Source organism: Lampetra fluviatilis, chromosome 27 (assembly GCF_964198595.1).
Source record: "Lampetra fluviatilis chromosome 27, kcLamFluv1.1, whole genome shotgun sequence".
In the NCBI taxonomy this organism is placed as follows: Eukaryota; Metazoa; Chordata; class Hyperoartia; order Petromyzontiformes; family Petromyzontidae; genus Lampetra; species Lampetra fluviatilis.
In genome coordinates this window covers 3,848,002-3,873,075 of record NC_136301.1, presented here as the reverse complement: position 1 = coordinate 3,873,075, position 25,074 = coordinate 3,848,002, and the positions used below count along the sequence as shown (strand labels likewise).

Sequence of the window (25,074 nt, the reverse complement as noted above, 5' to 3'; positions counted from 1 at the left end):
TAATCTCCACCAGGATGTTGCTGGTATATCATTTCTTTGGTGGTGGTGGGGGTAGTAAGACGATAGAAGGGTTTGGAGTGGTTCTCAGTTTTGTGAGTGATAAACAGCAAGTGAATTTCGTGAAGGGAGATAAACGCAGAGGCACAGAGAATGAGAACCAGAGAACTCAACATCAGGGCTGTGTGAAATGGGTGATATCCCTGGTTTAATACGCAGTCTCCATTTGAACCAGAAAGATTCCGAGGCTGCAGGAGGGGATCATTGTGAGGTCAGTTGCTGGTAAGACCGTATTTCCATTAGGAACAGGAGATGGAGTTTTGTTTTATGGTGATGTTTTAAGGGCAATACCCCGGTTAAATTTCGATTTAAAGCTTGCGTGACAGACCTGTTCTTCACCTGAGGACGGCTGCTTGCGTTGTGGCCGAAACGTGAGAATTGTATTTTATTGTTTTATTTTTATTATTTCCCTTCTACCTGACTTTACCGAAAGAACCAAGAAGATGAATACCCCGGTTGTTGCAGAAGTGAAGTATGAACATATATGCTCGTAAGTGGCAGCCGATTAACCACAGTACAGCAATGATCATTTATAGATCTCGCCTAAGACGAGAAGATAAAGAGGTACCTATCACCAGAATGAACTGCTCCAGTAGTCTGAGCACCAAGGGTCAAAGGCCACCGCTCACACTCTTTCCGAATGTGGCCTGGCCAGCACCACCAGGAATCATCCACGTGGAGCTCCTTCCGGTCAGATTGGCACGACAGGGACTCCAGGTTAGGGGCCATCCATTTAGTACGTACGCATGGAGGGGGTGGGGGTTCACCCAAATGCGTTCGCTTGCGTATGGGGGGTCTACTGACAATGTACGTACGCATAGGAAACGGGGGGGGGTGAAGCCTCGATAATCATTTGTCTACATTGGCCTTCAAATGAGCCACAGTTCAGTTTCTTCAGCTGTCAGACAAGTACTACGGGGAGAAGTGGGACTGGGAGAGGTCACTCGTGTGCCACCGTGCCCCTGACTGCAGCTATCGCGCAGCTCGGCAAAATAAGTGGCCAAGGTACGCAACTTAATTATTTAATGCAGCCGGTAGTGGATTGTTTGCTTAAACACGTTAATATAATTAATCCTTGATCGTTTCTGCATAGATTAAATATCGGCCGTTCTATAGGATTGGGGGGGGGGGTGCGTCAAGCGTACGCACGCAGGTTGGGGGGGGTGTGTGAAAAAGTTCACGTGAGTACAGGGAGGGGTCAAGTTGACAGATTTTTGCGTACCTACTAAATGGATGGCCCCTTATTGTGCCCACGAGACAGCCTCCCTCGCACAGGGCCACCAATGGGTTCAGGCCCAACGCACCAGCAGGAAATATTGGTTCGTGTACTGGCCAGTAGCCTCAAGCAGGTATCCAAACAGAGTGGATCGGGGTGGATAATTTCAGTGAAAAGCGATGAACTCTTTGCACACATTGCGTTGTGATGCGAGGGATTGACTCGTGTGCAAGGGATATGGTGTACACCTAGCAGTGGATTGATCATGGCACATGTATGGATGTTGAACTTCTTTTACACTGTACGCAGCCAACCGTGCTAATCGGAGGTGCGAGGAAAGGACAACAAACTAAAGACAGAAAGCAGTTCGAAAGAAATAAGCTTTCAATCTCGATTTAAAAGTGCATTGCTCCAGTGGCTTTCTAATAGCGGAACAGCGTTCCAGACGGCCGCAGAAGCGCATCTGAAAGCACGTGATGCGGTGACCCTTTTTGTTCGATCGTTAGCCAAATGACGATGCGAGGATGACCGGAGTTCGCGTGATGATGATAACTCGCATATTAAAAAAAAATCTGCTTTTGATACGAATAAAACAAAAGGCAATTCTTTAGGTTATTAAGAGAATCGGTGTTGTGTGTTGTTTTCCATTTGCTTTATTAACTTGAACTGTGAACTTACAAAGCACAAAGTAACATTGAGTATTTTTTTGGGGCCTTGTATTAAGACATTATTTTTCTAGTTCACTTAAAAACGCTTCAGATTGTTTTTCTTTTTCTCGTTTTCTGAAAGGCTCAACGCTCAAATCAATCCCAACACTTTTGAGAAGAGCAGAAACATTTAGACGAAGTTGCAATACCGTATAAAACAGAAAAACATTAACGATAAAAAATAACTCGACAATGAATCTAGGAATAATAACGAGACTCAAAAGTGTTTACATTTACAAGCAATTTTTTTACGAAGAAAAGTTACCAAAACGACTTTTACTCGAGTCAAGGGTTCACGTTTTGCAAAAACATTCATAAGAACTGGAGCGTAATTTTACAGTTCAACATCCCTTCTAGAAGGATTGCATTAAAGTTATTTAGATAATGTTCAGCCGCTATAAAAATGTCCAAATGATAGGGCCACTTTATTGAGCTATCGACCTTGGCCAGGTCGCTTCTGAAAAATAAGTTAATATTTTGGTGAGCTTTGCCTGGTAGGATTGGCATGGTTTAGTTTTATTTCTGTGTGTTTGGGTGATGTTTACCTTTCTTAGACTTTGGACTATCGTGTTTTGTATTGCTGTTGTAACGTTCTTAGCCTCCCCTACTGGACATCTGTGGGAAATAGCTTCATAGCTCATCGGATTCCTCCAGTATAAATATGATTCTGATAAAAATAGGCACCACTTTGGAGGAAGTCAACAGTGGCTACCTTACATGGCAACTGGGGCCCAGCCACAGCAAACGGAGATGCGAAGTACCACCCCCAATATTCCTCCTTGACAGTTATGTACATCTTACAAAATGCAAATGTATTATTCATACGTTGATGGAAAAACAAGTATTCTCTATTTGGTGTAGAAACTATTAGAACATCCTATTCAGCACGGCAAGGCTGGCTTACGTTCGGCGCAAAATAAGTTCAACATACATACAATCACCGAGAAAAATTCTCCAGTTAACGTTTTGAAAATGCTTACTTATTTTTTTATCCAAAAAAATTCTACTTTTTCCGAAAGGCTCATTCGCTGGAAATGAACGTGACGCTCTGAAAATGACCTCACAGGATGGGAGCAACTTGGGGAATGGGGAGGCTTTGTCTAGCAGTGGGACGCTACAAGCTGGCCACAACAACACAAGGTTTCAGTTTGGCGAAAAAGTGCTGCAATTTACCGCAAGTTTGGTACAAAAATTCTGGCCAAAATTTGCCAGCAATGGACTTTTGCGCCAAAACACTAAGCACAGTTTTAAAAAAAAGTCACTTTCAAACTTGCCGTTTATTTATTTACATTACGATTCGTGTCGTTTTAACCAGGCGGCATGAAAAGGTTAAATGTATTCCCAAGCCACGTCACTCATCGTTTCTTTACTCATTCACCATTCGTGTACATGAGGTGGATGCCACTCATAACACTGGCTAAGCACGCACGAACGCACCTCGACAGTAAAAAAACATTTCTAACGTCGGCTCGTTAATAATCCAAAATGTTCGCCAAATCTGCCTTATTACAGACTCCTACGCAGCCGACCTCTACGCGGCATTGGTCAACATGTTATAAACTTCGTTTTTGCTCCTCTGTAATTTCCCTTTCTCTCCCCATAAAATCACTGCCAGCCCCGACGACGACTCGGACAACGATGGCCGTGTTCGGATCAGTGGGGGGGGGGAGGTTGGAGGGGGCTCTCCCCAAAATGAACTTCAACCTGTTGACAAAACGAATCACACTTTCCAAGCGACCAGTCGTAGCGCTCCAGTGCCGTCATCGCGGGGGTATATTTACAGCGCACAGGTGAAATTTGCAGCGACTTTCCGCGTGCAAATCGAAAGTCAATTGAAAGACGGGGGGGGGGGGGGGGTGTTCTCCCTCCGTTCCTGGGCTTGCAGGTTGCTTGCGAAGAGCCCTTAGTGTTGAATGGGGTGGGGTTGCTGCTTATTAAAAGGGCGCAATGGATTCATAAAAATCCACAAACCAACGGATGTGATGTCTAAATAGACCATCATGGGGGGGGGGGGGGGTGTTCTTCCCCCCATTGAGATTCATGACAGCAACCGACATTCACGGTCACGTGGTGGAGTTAAAGGATAGGGCTTAGGCCAGTGCACCACAATTACAAATGGAATAGAATGCCACATAGCTACTCGTCAAAACACAACACACGCAGATTTGTACACGCACACCAAGGTGCAGTATTCACACTCGGATACAAACAGGTACACACACACAGATAGACATGCCCTTACACACGTGTCCACACAGACCAGGGTACACTTACTTAGAAAACAAGGGATTATTGTGACGTTGAGCAAAGACATTCAGTTCTTCAGTGTCAAAATGCCACAGCAATGGCACCAACATCGACAGACTACTCAAGCTGGCCTGAACCCCAACACCTCCTTCCCCTCCGCCTCTTCTATCACCACTATCACTTGCTCGGCCACCACCACCACCTCCTTTCTCAATCACCACCACTATGTCTGTGTCCTCCATATCGTAGAGCGCCGATTCAATTAGGATCTTGTGTCCCAAATGGTAATGCGGATCCAAACTGATGAGACACTGGTTGTTTCACCGAGCCTGATGCAAATGCTGTGGTGTGATCACCGGCACCTCGCGTCGAATGGCAGCCGTTGTTGTTCTACTACGTGACAAAGGGAGCTCCGATTCAAATGAACCAATGCTCTGAGAGCTGTGCGCCGAACGGTTCAGCTATCAGGCAAGACCAGCATGCATCTGAACGAGGGTGAACTGGTCAACCTCGGAAAGCCTTAGCGTGGTGGCTGCCTCGGGATGGTGCTTGGGATATCCAGTATTCATCTTCTTGGTTCTTTCGGTAAAGTCACATAGACCTGGTCTTCACTTGAGGACGGCTGCTTGCGTTGTGGCCGAAACGTCGTGAGAATTATTTTATTATGTAAAATTTTTATTATTTTATTATTTCCATTCTAAGTGACTTTACCGAAAGAGCCAAGAAGATGAATCCCTACAGTCACGAAAGCTTTAAATCGAAATTTTATTATGTTTTATTTTATTATTTTATTATTTCCTTTCTACGTGACTTTACCGAAAGAACCAAGAAGATGAATCCCTGCAGTCACGAAAGCTTTAAATCGAAATTTTATTATGTTTTATTTTTATTATTTCCATTCTAAGTGACTTTACCGAAAGAGCCAAGAAGATGAATCCCTGCAGTCACGAAAGCTTTAAATCGAAAAATATCCAGTATTACTGGTCCAGTCACGGCAGCCAAACGGCCGCGAGAAATACCGCTTCAACCAATGGGTGAACCTGGCCCAAACTCTTGCCACTAACCCTGACCCCTGACCCTATTCGTCCCGATTCTCTGCTCATGGCTATGTCGCGCCCATCAACGCAATACCAACAACTTGCATTTAAATTGTGCCCATAAGGTAACAAACGTCTTTAAGCGACCCCCTGATGGCAGTTCGTCCTGTGTGGCACAAGGTGAACACAGCACCGGATTGAAAGTGGGCATTCGTCTGCCGGTAGGGGGGACGAATGTTACGGCTGCTTTACTCAATTCAGATATTAAGTCACCTTTTCACATTTGGTTCATTACCACTGGCACACAAGGCCTCCCTCCCCCTTTTTTCCAAACGTCTTTAACTTCCCCCGTGAAGCAGGCGGCAAATATTTCACAGTTAGAACAGCAGCAGTGTTAACCCGGACGGCCGGGGGGGGGGGGTGGGGGTTAGAACCGCGAACCTCTGCGACAGGGGGCAAACTCGCAACCGCTCGGCCATCTCAACACCCCGCTAACATAATCCGATGGCCGCCCACCGTCAGCCACAGCACCAATCGCGACTGGCCGCGGTGGCAACTTTCCAAAGCAGACCCCCCCTCCCCCCCAACAGACACGAGATGTCTCCCGTCAATAACGCACTCGCTCGAGTGAAGGAGAGGACGCGCGCGAGACACTGCGATCAGTTGCCGAGTGGCGCTATCAGCTGTGTACCGTGGAGAGCTGTCTCCCATGTATAGAACTATTAGCACCAATTTAATATAGCGGTGGCGGGGGGGTGAAGAGACGCCCCTCTGGATGTGGATTCTGAATGGCCGGTCACGTCTTCTGTCCATTGCGTGGTCACGGATCGCTATGGAGGAACTGCCTTCCGGAAAATTATTCTGAACGGCTGTGTTACAACACGTGCATTGCACAAGACACGAATTCCCCTCATTGCAAGATGCACTCCCACAACTTTGGCTTCAAAATATTGGAGGGTGGGGGGGGAATGTGCATCATAATCCGAAGAATCCAGTAGATACGTACATACACGAAACAGCTAGAGTGATACATCCGCTATCTGTTGGCTCAACGGAAGGAAATTAAACCAGCTATGAAAATCTGGTTGTGAATTACTGGTCACGGCTAACTATCCGATACTAGAACCCTCGTTTAATTTCCATACGAAATCCGTGACATTCAAAATCTAAAACCCTGACTCCATCCGGTACAGAAACCTCATCACTTCGTCAGATGCAGAACCCCCGTCGTCACGTTGGCCAATCCCACTGAATGGTGATAAATATAAACAATATTTTACAAATCCAAATAGAATGCTCGTTTAAAATCCACTAAGTCACGCAACAGATGCAGAATCTCTAACAACCAACAATGCACTTCAGCTGCCATGTGCATACATACATATATTAGGGATGAGCTTATCATTCCACGTTCTTAGATGACTTTTGGACTAGGGGCAATTTGCAAATTTTATTTCATATCGTATAATAGAACATTATTCCACTTGAATAACTTTTATTGTTTATGCACAAAATTAAGTCCTCTTTAATAATTTTAAACGTTAGTAATTTTTTTTACGTAAAATTCCAACAGTTAAACAAAAACTTGAATTAAACAATTGTTATATTTAAATAATTTACCCACAAGTCACATCACCTAACGTCTAAACGCTGGCACTTTTGGCAGGAAAAGCATGGAAGTGACATCACTTCGTAACACAAATAAATGAAGTCACTTTTATGTGAAATCACATTTTTGCAACGATCAGATTTCCCTTTTTTACGGATCCAAAACTCTCAATGTCCAGGATCATTAAATCAGGAATACATCCCTAATATATACATAAATATACACCGTTCGCACATGCACACATACACGATTGATCTTTCTCCGTAAATATCAGTAGAATCTGCCGCTGGTGCATTTAAATATCCATTCGTTCACCAAGGTCTATGGACATTTGCGCCGTCGGACCGGCAATGGGTTCCACAAGTCTTGTGTTTGTTTAAATCTTCGCTGAGCAGAAGGCTTGGGATCCTGGTGATGATGCGAGCCCTTTTGAGCAAGGCCTCTCAGTCGGAACATCGACCGTTTCTGGTTCAGCGTGAAACAGGTATCGTTCCGTCATAAGCGTTTTGTTTGTTTGGATTGAAACCCACGACTGAGCATCGGTATTCACAAGTAAACACAAATATATACAGCGGGATTCAATTCCCGGTCGCCGGTAACATCAAAGCACTGACATCGTCATTATTACCACCGCAGTCCTTCCAGGGCCGATAACACGTGTGTCGCTTTGCGTGACGTCGGAGGCGGTGGTCATGCAGACAAATTTGTCTCCTGCCAAAGGAATGTGGAATTTACGCTGCCGCCACTGCCGCCGGAAACAATTTGACTCGCTCCATCCGAATCACAACCGGTCGCTTGCGAGAAAAGTCTTGTTTTGCCGGTGGGCGTCGCTTGCTCGTCATAGCGGGCAACCATTCTCCACCCCGCTGCTGGATGAAGAAAGGTGTTTGCGAACCCTGCTCGGGACCCAGTTGGAAAGCTGCTTTGGATAAATGTGGTTGTACAACCACTCCGCTTCAGGAAGGTGTAGAGACGCACCACGATGAGCCTCGGGACGGTGATATTCTCGGATGGGCAGCGATTGGCTGTGCAACGATGGTGTCGAGTTTTGGAAAATATGTTGGGCTGTACTAGGTCACCAAGCAGATTCGCATGCCGAGAGTGACGATACAGTAGTTGAACGTGGGAGATGGCAGTTTTGGATTCACAACGATAACATTTGACAACGATGTAAAATTAATCATCGTGTTCAGCTCTTTGCCGATTCACTGCTGGATGAATGCCGCACCGTGTCATAGGGGTTTGTTTGACCATACTAGGGGTTGTTTGACCACACCGCACTTGGCAGTGCTTGGCTGGTGAAAGGCGAGCCCTGGGAATGCTTCAGATATCACTCGCCCACTGATGTTAGCCGTGGCTGGCGGCTGAACTCTGGTCGCTGGGTTCACAGCGTTGTGGCCGACTCACTGCGACACACAAAAAAAAAAAAAATCGCTCGGTCCACACATATCGCAAACAGCAGTAACATTTAAATTTCGCTAGATGAGTGAGTGAATTTTGGGAACATTAAAAAGAAACTTGATCAAATTTAGCAAAAGAAAAATACACAAAATTATGAATTTCAAATGAATGGTGATTATATTACCTTTTTTAAAAATAGATATCCTAAACATAAACAAATTATAGAAGATAGTAAAATAACTAAACGTGAAATCAAGGTCACAATTTTAACGGTAGCGTTTAAAAGTATGTTTTGTAAATAATAAATATACGTCAAAATAGTATTTAAAACTGAACATGTGATGATTTTTATCTGGTTGAGTAAAATACAATGGTTCATTGATAACAAGAAAATATACATTTTATTAGACTAGTTAATCTAAAGAAACGTTATCAATAAAATAAAAAATAAATTGTGAATAAAACGTCAAGAAAAACAAAATAGCACCAACAGAGTGTGGGACTAGTTTAATTATTTGTGGGGGAAAAAAAAAAAACCTTTCAGTTTCAAACCCTACATGAATCTGAACCCACTTTCACGTCACACACATCGACCCTGCGCAAGGGATGTCAGTGTCGGGGCTAGTGACGTGCCGCTGTAATTGTTTAAATGGTGCACTGGATTGAGTCTCCAGGCATCGGGTCACAAACGCGCTGATCATTTACAGGAGTAGAGGCCTTAGCCCGTCTGGAATGTGCGGCCCATTTCGTCAGATCTCAAGACGCTTATTCAGGGCCGAGACTGGATAGCGCGCCGCGGTGCATAACAGGCGTTATAAGCTGTGGGGCCACGTGCTAGGCAGCAGAGGGAAATGTTGAACTCTATGCGCCCAGCCCTTCCCTAACCCGTACCGACCAGTGAAGTGAAGCATGGTCAAACAACACCCACGTAACCACGTACATCGTTAAACCTGTTCCCGTGAACACCGTGATTAAAAGTGAACTTTCTTCCGGGTCTGCAAGTGGCCCATTAAAATTAAGCAAGTACCGTTTTGTTATGTTTCTGAAAGAAGACATTCCCAGCGAGATACTTTCGCAGGCGAGTAAGACCAGGGTTTTTGTTTAAATCTCAAGTGTTCAGCCCTGAGACGTGGCTGAGAATTCCACATTACTATGGTGGGGGAGCAAGGCTATTCATTGGACAACTACTTTTCACTTCCCCCACAAAGCGGGACATATTATATCGACCCTCTAGGGTTGATGGGCCGAGTTAAAAGTAACATTTCAGTTAAAATGCAAAGCTTTAGTTAATGCATACCCCCACGTGGCAGCATTAGCCTGTAACAGTATTTACTACAATTACTCACTTCATGGTCATGTTGCGTGTCAAAACTTGAGTGCCGGTGGTAACGATACAAACGAATTCAAAGCAAATCTACACACGTCCCCCTATCGGACTCAATCTTAATGCAACTCAACACCGATTCCCCACGTGAATCAATCTACTATCGAGCCAATGAATCTCTTATGGCCCGGCCGGCTGGATCACAATGAAGAGCTGACATCACCCCACGCATGCTCGCACACACGGCGTGCCGCCCCCCCCGGCCCCCCAGGCCGCCGAAGCCACTCAGCGGACCCCGAGTCAAACTGCGCTCCTCCATCACCTGATGTGAACCGGCTTCTCATCCACGCGCCCCGCACGCTTCTTCCGCCGAGGCTCAAAGTCCTCGTCAGACGTCTCGATTTCCCCGTCGTCGTGATAGTCATCGTCATTGTTGTTCAGCTTCCGCCGTCCGCCCTTCTTCTTCCCTCCCGGCCCTCCTCCGCCGAGGGGGACGGCGGCGGCGGCGGCGAAGGTCGGCACGGCGGAGGAGGAGGTGGCGCTGGCCGGGTTCGGCGACGGCACCGACGACGGCCGTGGAGGCGACGAGGAAGAGGACGAGGCCGAGCGAAGAGGCGTGGGTGGCAGCGGCAGCGGCGGCGGCGGAGACGACGACAGCCACAGCAACGACGGCGGCAGCGGCGGCGACGGTGGCGGCGCCGCCGCCGCCGTCGTCAACGCCGACGATGACGCCGACGAGGTGGGAGGGCCGTCTGCGCCGAACACGCCCGCCGGCGTGGTGGGCACGCACAGCTGCGGGTAAAGCCGGGAGAGCGTCTCCTCGAAGAAGGACAGGACGGACAGGCCCGCACGGCCCACCTCCGAGTCAGGCTGCGCACACAACAGAGAGACACGCGGGGGAGGGGGGGCACGCACGAAGACACGATTACGGTTAATAGGGCATGGGGGGGGGGGAAGGAATGGTTCTCGTTAATAGGGCATGGAGGGAAGGGATGGTTTTGGTTAACAGGGTACAGAAAGGGGAAACCTCTTTGCTTTACTCGAGTGTGGGGGCGCGGGTTCCAGTTCCTGGCGCAATGGGCGTCAAAGAAGATTAACACGGCGGTGATGATGGCAACGATCACTGGTTGTGACGATTGCGCAAACCACGACGAGGATTGCTCCTGCGATGAACGCGACAACGGCGAAAGCGCCAGAGACCAGTCACCTCGTTGAACTTGGCGCAGTTCTTGAAGATGAGCCGCACGTCGCTCACGAACTCGGCGGGAGTGTGGTAGTGATCCATGTGCTTCTTCTGCAGCTTCAGCTTGATGGTCGACAGGTCCATGGGCTTGCGGATCGTCTTATAGTAGCTAGGCACCTGGAGAGCGTGCACGCACGCAAACACACGTGCACGCACGCAAACACACACAGACATGTACACACACACACACGCATGCGTTAGCGCACAAACGTCCATGTCTACACCGCGTTTACACGACCAACTGTGGACATATCATGGTTGGGGAGCATGGCACGTAGACTCACAATCCCTCGAGTCGATAAGATGAGTGCCGTTTTTTGAGCAAGTCAACGGGGGTTATCCGATGGATAAACTCGCATTCGCCACAGGAATGTGGAATTTACACCACTGGTCTAGGGCTGTTAACAGGACAGGAGCTCTGCCCTCAACTTATGGTGCACACACACACACGCGCAGGGTGAGTGTATCGGGCTGCGTACCGAGTGGCTGACGGGCTCGTGAAACGCCGCACTCAGCTCGTGGCAGAACAGGTGCAAAAGCAGCCGCTCACATTTCTGCACACAAGCACACACACACACACGCACAGACACGGATACACACGCCAGCGTAAACTCAAAAAAACACACGCGAGCGTGGGTATACAGTTGCACTGAAACGCTTCAGCCGTGACTTCCGATGTAAAGCTTGAGCGTGTCTCTGATCACGTGCCTTGGCATCTGTGTGACCATGCGTGCTTGTGATCACGTGCAGATGGCCACCCACCCCCTGTGTGTGCTGTGCCGGCCTTCACCAGGTGCTCTCTAATAGCACTTTCTTCAACAGACTGTCAAAGGCTACACAGAGGATCTTTGTCATTGTACATGTGTTAGTGTAGTGGGAGTGGTAGTACAGCGGTTAGCACGCTGCGCTACGAGCTCGGTAACCCGAATGCGACTTCCACTCACGACCAATACCAGTACAGAATACAGGAATGGGTCCTGGGCCTCCCCTAGGTCAACTCAGCCTCAAATGAGTACCTGGTGCAATATGTAAACATCGCCACTATGGAGACAAAGGCGGCCAGGCAAGGTGCTGACCACCTGACCTCTCGTGTGCCGTGGCCGGCCTTCACAAAAGGCGCTCGCCAACAGCACTTGCCACAAAAGTCAGTTAAGGCTATACGGGTGATCTCTGTTGCGTGCGTACACGCTGGTCGGGCCCGGAGAGCCCCGGAGAGGGCAGCAGGGTCTTGCGCTTCCCGTCCAGCCCATGCTGCTGATCCTCGCTGTCGTACTCCATCTCTGGATTCCCCACGCTCCGGCAGAAAGCGCACAGCCATTCCCCGCTGAGCAGGGAGCAGCGGTGAGCAGCGGTGAGCAGCGGTGAGCAGCGGGGGAGCAGAGATAACACTCATTAACAAAAGCAGCAATATCATAATAATGACAACACACGGTTTCTAGACCGAAGCGGACAACCGTGAACACGTGTGTAAACACCAGCAATGGGGGCGCAAAAGCGAGCACATGAGAGTACATATTAATTTGCTCGCTCACACACCCGATCACTCGCTCACCCGCCCTCTTCGCTCACCTGCCCTCTTACTGACCCGCCCCCCCTGCTCACCCTCCCGCTCACCCGACCACTCACCCCTGGCCGTGCCTACCCGCCAAAACCCGCCCAGAACCCGCCAAAACACGCCCGGCCTGAACCCACCCGCCCAAACCCACCCAAATCTGCCCGCCCGAACCCAACCAAATCCACCCGCCCAAATCTGCCCGCCCGAACCCAACCAAATCCGCCCGCCCAAATCTGCCCGCCCGAACCCAACCAAATCCACCCGCCCAAACCCACCCAAATCTGCCCGCCCAAATCTGCCCGCCCGAACCCAACCAAATCCACCCGCCCAAACCCACCCAAATCCACCCGCCCAAATCTGCCCGCCCAAATCTGCCCGCCCGAACCCAACCAAATCCACCCGCCCAAACCCACCCAAATCCACCCGCCCAAATCTGCCCGCCCGAACCCAACCAAATCCACCCGCCCAAAATCCGCCCGCCCGCACCCGCCCAAATCCGCAAACCCGAACCCGCCCAAACCAGACCGCGAGCCCACTCACGTGGGAAACGAGAGCAGGGCCGGCACGTGGCAGCTCAGGTGGAAGACCTTGGGGCACCGCTCGCAGCAGAGGAGGTCTCCTCCGTTCTGACACACACCGCACCAGTCCTCGTTCGGGTCGTCGTCGTCCGCCGAGGCGTTTGCCTCGCCCCCGCCGCCTTGCCACGCACAAAACATATTGCCATTGCGCTCAAGGACAGAATTTTCGAATAAATGCATTTTATATGTGTTTGCTGTGTGAGCAGGTTTAAGAGGTTTGCAAGCAAGCTTACGTTGTTACCATCCAACCGACTTTAAAAACCGAGTATAATTTAATGAACGAAACTAATTGGGACGAGAAAGTGTAAGTGAAGATTCCGCGATCGGCTCCCACCTGTTCCCCCTCTTCCTGTGCTGCCGCTCGTCACTCCCCCAGCCCCCTCAGCCGAGCCGGGGTTAGAGGTCGGGGGCGTGAGGCTTGACCCGCGAGAACCGAGCTTCCACCATCGCCGCGTAGGGGGAAGCATAAAACCAAACACAAACGCAGGGGCACACACGCGGTGAGTGTCGGGTTCACGCATGCAAGAAGAAACAAAGATGCCGTCCGTTGAGGGATCAGCGATTGTCTGTTTATTTACAAATAATAGTTAAATCTATTTTCTAAATTTCATCCTCATCGGTGCTACCGGCATCAATTCCAGAGATGAACAAAACATTTAAAAAGTACACAAAGCAGTGCAACCCTTTGTGGTAGAGAACCATCTGCACAAGTGGACATCATACAGACATTTCATTGATCCCTTCAAGTGACCCATGGTTGGGACATTATGGAGCAGCACTGATTCATGCTGCCACTGAAAGTGCCAGGCTCAGCGCTCTTGACATTTTGAACCGCCCGGCCAGATAAAAAAATATGCACACACACACGATTTCGATTTAAAGCTTTCGTGACTGCAGGGATTCATCTTCTTGGTTCTTTCGGTAAATAAAATAAAACATAATAAAGGCAGACCTGTTCTCCACCTGAAGACGGCTGCTTGCGTTGTGGCCGAAACGTCGTGAGAATAATTTTAGAATGTTTTATTTTTATTATTTTATTATTTCCCTTCTACGTGACTTTACCGAAAGAACCAAGAAGATACACACACACACACGAGTGCCACACAGCACCGTTCGCTTTGGCAACTGCGACACGCACCGCTCCCCCCCAGCCAGCCTCACCATGCAGGAGCGCCGCTTGCTGGGCGTGCTGCCTTCCGGCTTGATGCGCACTTTGGTGGTGCTTGTCGTTTTTGTCGAGCCACCTGCAGTTCTGCTTCTGCCGCTGCCTTGCGACTGCTGCTGCTGCGGCGGCGGCGGTGGCGGCGGTGGGGAGGAGTGGCGGCAGGCGTTGCCGTGGCTGGCGGTGGTGCCGGGCTCCTGCTTCACGTAGACCTGCTCCACCTTCACGATGGAAATGTGGTCCAGCGGATCGCCCATGGCACTGTTGGACACGCAAAAATAACCGCTCGTTAACATATTAATTTTTCTTCTTGGTTCTTTCGGTAAAGTCACGTAGAATGGAAATAAATAAATAAATACAATTAAATAAAACATCTTTTCTTTTATTATTTCCATTCGACGTGACTTTACCGAAAGAACCAAGAAGATGAATCCCTGCAGTCACGAAAGCTTTAACTCGAAATATTAATTTTTATTTGAAATAGTAATTAAATCTGGGAGGCCCCTTCGTCAAGCCACTGCTGGATGAAGGCCTCCCTACGGCGTGACTGGCATTGCGCGGGGAATTATTTTGGTTTCTGTTGGGCTGTATCAGGGTGGCTAAGCAGCTTGGCGTGCCGAGCGTGAACATACATTAGGAATTGGCAGTCTTGGATTTGCAGCATAGAAGAACGTTTAGTAAATCAATCAATATGTATTTTACGCACCAATATTGCCCTCGATAAAGTAGTGCATCGGTGCACATTACAACGGGACGGGAACGGCACAGGGGGGCGTACAGCAACAGGAAAGAGAAAACAAACCCTGTGACAACCTCGGTGGCTGATACCGACCGAGCAAAATAAAGTGTAACCGTGTGCAACGAATAGCATAAGAAAAGTAAGTAGTAAATAAAAGAAATAATGAGTAAAAGAAACTGGATTTTTTCATCTTCTTAAATGTTCTATTTTATGGGAGGGCAATTGGGAACATATGTCGTGCACAGGCCGCGGAACTGAGCGGCGTTCGGCGCGTTTTGGGGCGTGATGTAACACCAAGAGCAATAATAATGTTCCATCCTTTGTCAACATTCACTGCTGGCTTACACAGGAACACATGCACAAATACGCGCGCACACACACGGAGGCACGCAAAAATACACTCGCACGCACAGGTATACAAACACAGGCATGAGCACGACTGGCACACACACAGACAGCGCGAGGAGAAGGACGATGAGCAGCAGTGACAGCCCGAGGGGGTGAGTGATGGTACCTGGCTCGGCTGCCGTTACTGGAGGCACTTGAGGGTCGAACGGGAGCCATGTGAGACGTGGAGTTGACGGCCCCTGTGTTGGCACAGACAAACAAAGACCCCCCCCCCCATATAGCCTTAACAGACTGTCAGGGCAAGTGCCGTTAGCGATCACCTATTAAGGCTGGCACGGCACACGAGGAGGGGTGGGTGACCAGCACCGCGCCCGGCCACCTTTGTTTCCCGAGTGGCGATGTTTACACACCGGACCAGGTGCTCATTTGAGGCCCAGCCGATTTAGGGGAGGCCCAGGACCGGTTAAGATAATCTTCACTGGTGTTGGTGGCTGTGAGCGGGAATTGAACTCGGGTCACCGAGAACAGGGGAAGAACAAACTCCACGCAGAGGTGCCCGAGTCTGGAGTCGAACCCAGGTCCCTTCACCGCTGTGAGGCACCAATGTTCCCACTGCGCCCCACCTTGCCGTCGCTGCGCCACCCCCTGGCACAACCGCGGTTCAAAATTACCGTGCAGGTGCGATGCACCCAGGTTTGGCGACTGCACCGGCGGAGGATGGGGCGACTGCGAGCTTGACCCCGGGGAGGAGAGGTGGGCGGCCGTGGTGCCGTGGGACAGGTGGCCGGGAGGGGGCCCGTCTCGCATCAGCAGCATGCCGCCAAACTCGTCCAGCTGTGAGAGGATACAGTGGGGGGGGGGGGGGGGGAGTGATTCACCAATCTCGCTTCACACACAAACACACACACACGCGCCCGCGTGGATACGTACGCAGTGACTCGTTCACATTCACAGACATGCATGTCCTTAAGAGTCAAACGTCTGTAATTTTTAAGTCAAAAACTATTTAAGTAAAAAAAAACAATCCCGAGTAATATGTATATATATGGTGAGGGAGGGAGCGGCGGTTTGGTGGCTACCAGCGCGTCCGTGCTACAAAGCCAGTCACCCGAATTTGAGTCTTAGTCACGGCGAAGTGAGTGATAAATGAACCGGTCCTGGGCCTCTGCCAGGTTGACTCGGCATTAAAAGAGAAACAATAACGCAGCGTGTCAAAACATCGACACCGGGGAGACAAAGTTGGCTGAGCATGGTGCTAACCACACACCACCCCCCCCCCCCAGAGTGCCGAGCCAGCTTTTAATAAGTGCTCGTAAGCAAGGCTACTGACGGAGCAGCTGTATTTAGTGTGTGTGTGGACAGGTGCCCACGAGCTCACCTGTATGGGAGGGATGTCGGGTACCGTGGGTAGGTTTTCGGGGTTAGTGACGGACGGGATTGACGAGAGACCCATGGAGAGGTGGGAGCCACCCGGGGGTCCAGGTCCCCCACCCCCGACAGAGTGCTGCAAAAGGAGCACAAACAGAGATAAAGATCCCCCGTAGAGCCTGAACAGAATGTTGGGGCAAGTGCTGTTAGCAAGCACCTATGAAGGCCGGCACGGGGGGGGGGGGGGGGAGGGGTTGGTGGGTGGGTGCGTGGCCAGCACCACGCCTGGCCACCTTTGCCTCCCCAGTGGTGATGTTTACGCAAAGCACTAGGTATTAATTCAAATAATCCTCACTGTGGATGGCTGTGAGTGGGAATCGAACTCAGGTAGCCGGGTTCGTAACACAGCATGCTAACCACAACACCACAAACACACACACAACACCACATACACACAAAACCACACGTAAATGTGCCCCCTATGTGCCCCCTCCCCCACCAGTTGGCTGTCGTGAGGTGGACCCCCCCCCCCACCCTCCATCCCCCCCACCCTCCATCCCCCCCAACCCCCCGTGTCCCCCAATCATGTCTCACCTGCCGCATGAGTTGGGGGGGTACCCCTTGCTGGCTGGAGTGTGATGGCGCTGACCCCCCGGGAATGGATCCCGTGGAGAATTGCTGCAGCTGCTGCAGCGGGTTGGGTAGGGGTCCGCAGGGGGGCCCCCGTGAAGTGGGGGGCAGGGTGACCAGCCTGGGGGGCTGTGTGGTGGGTAGGGAGACACAGGGGTACCACAGTTACATAGAAGACAAAGATCCCCCGCCCCACCGAAAGTCTTTAGCAGACTACTGGGACAGGTACTGTTATAGCGAGGACCTATTAAACACATACAGTAAAACCTTGGATTGAGAGCATAATTGGTTCCGGAAACGTGTTTGTAATCCAAAGCACTCGTATATCAGTTGTGATCACGTGACGCTCTGCAGACAAAGCGTATACCCGATTAGAAGATGCATCCCCCAACTTCTGCTTCAAAATACAGGGGTGGAGGGGGAAAGTGGATCTGATAATCTCGATAACATGGTAGAAATATTTTTGCTATTAGAAATAATAATAATAAGCGTCATTCATGTGCTGCGTGGGTTACCTGTGCACTATGATATTGCAGGATGATTGGCTGTTGGTTGACCATGTGGACGGAGGTGAGCGGTCGTTGCGGTGCATGCTGGGAGGACGGCTGCCTGATGGAGGCGGCCAGGCGGCTCAGGCGGTGCTGCATGTGCTGCAGGCGGAGCTGCGCCAGGTTGATTTGGCCTGACCAAAAACATCGCCGCCATCATGATCACGCACCCTCACGACTGCCACCATCTGACATCATCCCACGACCATCATCATTGTTAAAGGCATCATCGCCATCGTCATCTTCGTCGATGTCATCAATACTAGAATTAACAGTCGGAAATGGCTTGCCACTGCTGTATCATTGCCAGCATAATCATCAGCACCATCAACACCATCAGTGTCAGTCACCATTCCCATAGTTATCATTATCATCATCGATGTCAATGTCATCACCACAATCAGCATCAGTCCCTACCACCAACATTGTCATCATTATCATCATGATCTCTACCATCAACATCAACAACGGCACAACCATTTATGTTACAGCCATTGTCATCAACACCAGTGTCAGTCTTTATCTAGGTCATTTCAAATTACGATCAATAATATCACCATTACCATCAGCAATCACTACCATCATAATTACCAGCATCGTTATTAACATCTTCACCAGTGCCATCAATATCATCAGCAACGTTACCATCATCAGCACCGTCGCAATCCGTATATCAACTATCATCATACCTGCCAGCATCGTATTATGAACATTATCAACATCAGCATGACATCATGACAATGATGCTAACCATAGCTTAATAACAAACATCGTTTATCCAGGAAATATTCGTAGAGTGTGCAGACTCTTTTGACAAGGGTGCAGCTATTTGGGATGTTCAGCCAATTCCATGAATGAGTTTGGATTCGTGCGGGAGATAACCCACCAACACGCACACGAGGGGGTGACACTCAACTCTCCGCACATATCGTTTCAAGCAACTATTGCAGGACTGCAAATCTTCTGGGCCACCTTGCATCCCAAGCCTACAACAGCCAGTAATGCTTAGACAGTCTCCCATGCAGAGGGACAAGACATAATCGCGCATAGACTCTGAGATGGGGCGCATTTTAGAGTGATTGGCCGCAGGGCTCTGCCAACGGTCACGCAACTCACCCGGCTGTGCCCCACCGCCACTGCCGGCTCCAGGCTCTGCCGAGGGTGGAGCCATGCTCCCCGCACTCTGATTGGTCATGTAAGATTGGGGTGCATCCCTCCCGGGCCCAGTCACAGGGTTCTCCATCACCAGTGTTCCTGTGGCACGCACACATACATACACACACATGTATACGCATATATGTATACACAGGCAAAAAATCCCCCGTATATCCTTATCAGCAGTGTGCAGCTGCATTGCGAAGCAGCAGAACAAAGCAACAGTGGGCAGCAACAGTGGGTAGCAGCAGTGGGCAATAGCAGTCAGCAGCAGCCGTGGGAAGCAGCAGTGGGCAGTAATTCTGGGCAGCAGCAGTGAGCAGCAGCAGTGGGCAGCAGCAGTGGGTAGCAGCAGTGGGTAGCAGCAGTGGGTAGCAGCAGTGGGCAATAGCAGTGAGCAGCAGCCATGGGAAGCAGCAGTGGGCAGTAGTGCTGGGCAGCAGCAGTGGGCAGCAGCAGTGGGTAGCAGCAGTGGGCAATAGCAGTGAGCAGCAGCCATGGGAAGCAGCAGTGGGCAGTAGTGCTGGGCAGCAGCAGTGGGCAGCAGCAGTGGGTAGCAGCAGTGGGCAATAGCAGTGAGCAGCAGCCATGGGAAGCAGCAGTGGGCAGTAGTGCTGGGCAGCAGCAGTGGGCAGCAGCAGTGGGGCAGCGACAGTGGTGCAGCAGCAGTAGGGGGTAGTAGCAGTGGTGCAGCAGCAGTGGTGCAGCAGGCTCACGCACCCAGGTTGAGGACGTTGCGTGCCCAGAAGTTGGGGTCGCAGTAAAACCTGACGACGCCGCCGCTCAGCGCCGGCGTGGGATCGCAGGGAGCTCGCAGCACGCGGCGCAGCTGGAAGAAGATCTGTGCGAAACAGACGATGGCCACCACTCGTCAGGTCTTCGTGAAACCAGACACTCCAACCCGAAACCGCCGCAAGTGCGAGTGTCGGAAGCTCTTACAAGCAAATTGAGCAAAGGACGCACATTTCATTTCATTTAGGAATATGCCAAACGTCATCACGTAAAAATTTCGAGGTCTCAATTGAGAATCTAGGAAGTGAGATTAGTGTTTGACCACCGGCCATCATTGCTTCGAAAGACACTGGTGCTGTTAACGATAACCACATCGACATCATCAGCAACAGCCATGATCTATTCGCTGCTGGATGAAGGCCTCCCCCCCCCCTGACCGTCGCCACATCTCACGCTATCGCGACAGAACAATCAATCTGGCTCTTCCTGCGCACGGGCTGGTGGCATCGCTCCATCTCTCTGCAGTGGGCATTGTCGAGCATCGGTGCAGATGGTGACAATGACGATGGTAGTGCCAAAAAAGCTGATGTTGATGATGAGGATATTAACGTCGACTGTGACGACGAAGATGCTGATGATGATCTCGGCGACGCTGGCGGTGGTGGCGGCGTCGCACCAGTCTCTTGCTGTAGAGCAGAGCGAAGTTGCTGTGTGCCGTCAGGGCCCAGCGCGCGAAGTTCATGACGTGGTCGACCTGGCGGGACAGCAGCATCACCTCCCCGTGCTGCGCCTGCAGCCGAGACTGCCGCTCCCCCGTCAGGGCCTAAACACAATACACACACACACAGTACATTTACACAAAGTACATTTACACACACAGTACATTTACACAAAATACAAACACACACAGTACATTTACACACACACAGTACATTTACACACAATACACACACACAGTACATTTACACACACACACACACACAATACACACACACAGTACATGTACACACACAGTACACACACACAGTACATTTACACAAAGTACATTTACACACACACACAGTACATTTACACAAAGTACATTTCCACACAGTACATTTCCACACAATACACACACACAGTACATTTACACACACACAATATACACACACAGTACATTTACACACACAGTATACACACACACAGTACATTTACACAAAGTACATTTACACACACAATACACACACACAGTACATTTACACACACACACAGTACATTTACACACACACACACAATACACACACACAGTACATTTACACACACACAGTACATGTACATAAAACACAAAGATACCCTGTAAACAATTTAACAAACTTTTGGGGCAAGTGCTGTTATAGGATACACCTATGAAGGCCGACACGGCACATGAGGCAAGTGCTGATTTTCACACACAGCACCAGGTACTCATTTAAAGTTGAGTGCACCAAAGGGAGGCCCAGGACCGGTTCAGCCATTCGACCGGTTCATTGTGGAGGCATGCGGAGGCGCGTGATGGCGTGTGGAGGAGTGTAACGGTGTGGAGAGAAGTTGGCTGCGCCTGCTGCTACTCCACCTCGAGCTGATGCAGTAGGGCCTTGCCCTTCTTGTTGATCTCGTTCATGAGCGTGTAGATCGCCACCTTGATGTCGTGCTCCACCTTCCTCTTGCTCTCCTGCACCTCGTTCAACCTGAGCACACGTACACACGCGAGTACGGTTATGGGTGTGCGTGAGTGTCTGCGTGACGAAGTTGAGCGTGCACGTGTGTTCGTGCAAGTGTGGCCTTCACACGTGCTTTCGCTAACAGCACATGCCCCGACGGCGTTGTGCAAGCTATACGGGGAATCTTTTACTTGGTCAATAACGCAGCACGCCGGCCTCACCGGTTCTGCACTTGGTTGGCGGCGATTTGGACGTAATTCCTCTTCTCTTGCAGCTTGGCCATGAAGGTCTCAATGATGGTCTTCTGGTTCTGAAAGGCTTCTTCCAGAAACTGGTACCTGCCGGGCGACGGGAAGCAAAGCACGCACGCGCACACGTAAGTTCCTATGTGCAAATAATGACAAGTACCCACCTGAGTATTGCATGTACTCACACACGCAGCAAAAACAGCCGTCGTTTAGCAACACCAAGTGGCGATGACATCAGAGCGGCGCTTGTGCCAGACTAGGTACACTTTGAGACCATGCGTGTGAAATGTGTTGAAGGCATGCTGGCGGGTGGACACAGGGGAGGTCCAGGTGTTACAGGTTAGGGTGACTGACTAGCACCACTTGGATCCTGCTCTGCCACCTCGTTGCGTTTTAAACCCTAGTAACAATTAAGTACACTTTCTCACAGCCACACGTACAAGCAATAACGCCCACTGAATCAATCACGCTCAACTCTACTCACCAACTTCCCCCAACCAAAAACACCAGTCAACCTGACCACAAACAACAAGCACAAGCGCACACTAAAATACCACGAGCCAACGCGATCACGGATATAAAAACAACAAATCAGCAGCAGCAGCAGAAGAAGGTGCCGGCTGCAGCCGACACACACCTGTGTTCCTTGTGCTCCAGCAGCTGGCAGTCGCGGCAGGTGAGGCGGTCGCACGTCTCGCAGAACAGCTTCAGCTGCTCCTGCTTGTGCACGGGACACAACACGGGGCGCTGGCCCGACAGGCCCAGCAAACCGTCTACACGGGGGCGGGGAGCACGGTGTGAACCGTCGGGCAGAGGCAGACGCAGGTCAATAACGAAGGTAACACGGGGGGGCTGGGGGGGGGGTACGTGGCACACATTTGTAAAGGTCTCGCCATTTTTTTCGTTTGGGTGTGTGGCGACGCGGCCCAGCGGTGGCGGGTTAGGCCGCTTGTTAATGGGGTTCGCTGTTCGAAACCGGAAGGCCACCCTGGTTAATGCTCCACCTGTGTACGAGCCCAAAAACACTACGCGTTGTCTGCTCCGCAGCGTGCGTTAAAAAAGTCCCGCGATGTCCTTCGAGAAAAATAAACACATTGCGTGCCGGCATCATTGTCCAAATTAGAAATATTACCTGCAAATTACTGGGATTATGCACAGTAAGGTCACGCTGTGATCCTGCACACTGTCTGTGAAGCACAGCGCCTTCCTTTGTGATAGCCCAGTGCGAGAAGAATCGCACAAATACCAAACGTACTCAGTTCTTGCTATTATTATTATCAACATCATCATCATCATCATCGTCCAGGGTTCATTATGAGCACCAACCCTCAAGAAGCCTCGCAGAGCAGCGCACCTCTCGTGTCACAGAATGGTTGCGGATGGGATTTTCGTACAGGAAAAACCTTTCAGTGACAGGTCTATTCTTTATGTAGCCACGGATATTCTCTGGAGAATTATAACTCTGAAACTAGAGTTATAATTCTCCAGGGATTGAATTTGGTACAAATAAGTGCGAAACCAATTTGTATGTGATAGTTTTTGTTTTGTTGTGCAGATATTGGTGACGAGGCTGAGACCATTGCCTCCCTCCACTTGAGAATTCGGTTTAACCGCAGGCAGCTGTAAAACCCGGATTTGCACCCAGGAACTAGGTGGAAGCAGCTCAGCACTTTGACCTCTCAGCCACCTGGTTGGCCCTCTTAACAAAATTGATTGTCATCGATCAATCAACGGATCGATTACAGCGATTCACCCCCCACACCAATTCACTGAAATGTCCCGGTTCAACCAACGCCACTGCTACAATCACCATGAAAACCACCACTGCCGCGCCCCCCGAACTCCTCACCGGCGGTGTCGTCCTTAAGGCGAACGGTGTGGTCTTTGGTGAACTTGACGCGCTGGTGCGCCTCCACGCACGTGCGGCACAGCCACTCCACGCACTCCACGCAGAAGCCCGCTGCCTCTGCGTTATCCTCGCAGCTCGTGCACACCTGCCCCGCCACAGCAACAACAAACAAGCTGGTCAGCAGGGCCACTGCCGTATTCAAGATGTTGTGGCATTACAACATCCACACAATGTTCATGTGCATTGCCTAGAAATAACAATTATCTTTATTTACTACAACTACTACTATTGTATCTAACCAGGTAAAGCCAAATGAGCTATTGTCCCTTTTTCAGAGGCCACCTGGCCACGAATTATAGCTCATTGAATTGGCTTATATCACAATCAGACGTGTGAATTTCTAGAAGCCAAATAACCTGAAAGCATGTTTCTAAATGTGGAGGGAAAAACCGGAGGCACGTGGAGAACAATCTACGCGACCACCATGGGACTCGTCAGGGTCCAGGATCATACAGACATCCTCCTGTACACCAGGAGAGGGAGATAACATCTCGCCAGGAAAGCATCACCAAGTTTCAATAACCTTTTCAGGAGGGTATTGCTACATTGGGGTGCCATGGTAGCGAGATGTTAACTACCTCGCCTGGTATGCAGGAGGTCGTGGGTTCGATCCCGACCCTGATGCCTGTGTATTTGTAGTTTGCGCGTCTCTCTCTCCGTGGTCGCGTGCATTCTCCGAGTCCTCTGGTTTTCCCCTCCACATTTAGAATCGTGCGTTTAGAGTATTTGGCTGTTATAAACTTCAACATAAGCCACTTCTCGTTGATGTATCATTTGTGGCCAGGTTGCTTCTGAAAACGAGCTACATAGCTCAGTGGGCCTTACCTGGTAAAATAAAAATAGTTTAAATGGTTGATAGTTTAGTTTTCATAGTTTCAGTTCAGAGTTCACATTGAGATGTTTGGTCAAATGCTTCGACAAAGGAGTATTTTTTATTACGCCAGGAAATTGGAGAAAACCCCACCATGCATTACGACGCGATAACGCTGAGAAATCCGCATAGCCATTGTCGTAAAAAGCCACTTGTACCGCCATCTCGTGGCCACCTCACATAGCAGAAAAAAGGCTCAGCGTCTCCCAGTAGACAACGACCTCGATACGAAACCGGGATTTGGCGGATCGCGCTCGGAACAAATGCCAAAACGCAGACGTGTCGAAATCGTTCCTTTTGCGAACAGGAGGGAAACATGTTGACAAATACAAACAGGCAACAAGAGAAACGAAACGTTAAAAAACCAAAGGGCTTCGGCAAACTTGTTGCAAAATCACTGGCAGGAAACATTAGCGATTGCCCAATTGCCACTCCTCGAAACCTCATGATAACCCCCCCCACCCCCAACCAATCAGGGCGCGTGCGAGCACTGGGTGCGAGTGGGTAAGTCAGGAGGTCACGCACGGATCGGGAACTAGATCAATGACCAAAACACGCTTCCCCTGTGCAGCTTGCCGGTTCCTGCTGGCAAAGTGCAAGGCCACCACATCGGTACCGGGGGAAATGGCCACAGTTCCGTGGCCACACACAGACACATTCCAGCACGTTGTAGCTTAAGTGAGGAGTATTCTTAGGTTTTTTCGGTAAAGT

General features: G+C 50.0%; 1 protein-coding gene and 1 long non-coding RNA gene across 2 annotated transcripts in view; one reads left to right on the top strand and one right to left on the bottom strand.

Annotated features, from left to right (window-relative positions):
• LOC144942307 (uncharacterized) overlaps window positions 1-25,074 on the top strand; it is a 549,184-nt gene that overhangs the window by 35,456 nt on the left and 488,654 nt on the right. The gene's annotated exons all lie outside the window — the stretch shown is intronic.
• The window catches only part of LOC144942300 (peptidyl-prolyl cis-trans isomerase FKBP5-like), a 48,194-nt gene continuing 29,850 nt past the window's right edge, over window positions 6,731-25,074 (bottom strand). Inside the window, exons 12-31 of the mRNA XM_078869075.1 lie at window positions 23,433-23,577; window positions 22,221-22,356; window positions 21,557-21,673; window positions 21,248-21,362; window positions 20,333-20,479; window positions 19,645-19,765; window positions 18,886-19,023; window positions 17,737-17,903; window positions 17,186-17,350; window positions 16,602-16,727; window positions 15,895-16,057; window positions 15,390-15,462; window positions 14,136-14,397; window positions 13,309-13,411; window positions 12,937-13,093; window positions 12,027-12,165; window positions 11,321-11,395; window positions 10,806-10,958; window positions 9,921-10,468; window positions 6,731-8,279 (exon numbers count right to left, since the gene is read on the bottom strand). Of these exons, the coding sequence (XP_078725201.1) occupies window positions 8,258-8,279; window positions 9,921-10,468; window positions 10,806-10,958; window positions 11,321-11,395; window positions 12,027-12,165; window positions 12,937-13,093; window positions 13,309-13,411; window positions 14,136-14,397; window positions 15,390-15,462; window positions 15,895-16,057; window positions 16,602-16,727; window positions 17,186-17,350; window positions 17,737-17,903; window positions 18,886-19,023; window positions 19,645-19,765; window positions 20,333-20,479; window positions 21,248-21,362; window positions 21,557-21,673; window positions 22,221-22,356; window positions 23,433-23,577 (3,072 nt within the window). The 3' untranslated portion in view covers window positions 6,731-8,257. The remainder of the gene's footprint in view (window positions 8,280-9,920; window positions 10,469-10,805; window positions 10,959-11,320; window positions 11,396-12,026; window positions 12,166-12,936; window positions 13,094-13,308; window positions 13,412-14,135; window positions 14,398-15,389; window positions 15,463-15,894; window positions 16,058-16,601; window positions 16,728-17,185; window positions 17,351-17,736; window positions 17,904-18,885; window positions 19,024-19,644; window positions 19,766-20,332; window positions 20,480-21,247; window positions 21,363-21,556; window positions 21,674-22,220; window positions 22,357-23,432; window positions 23,578-25,074) is intronic.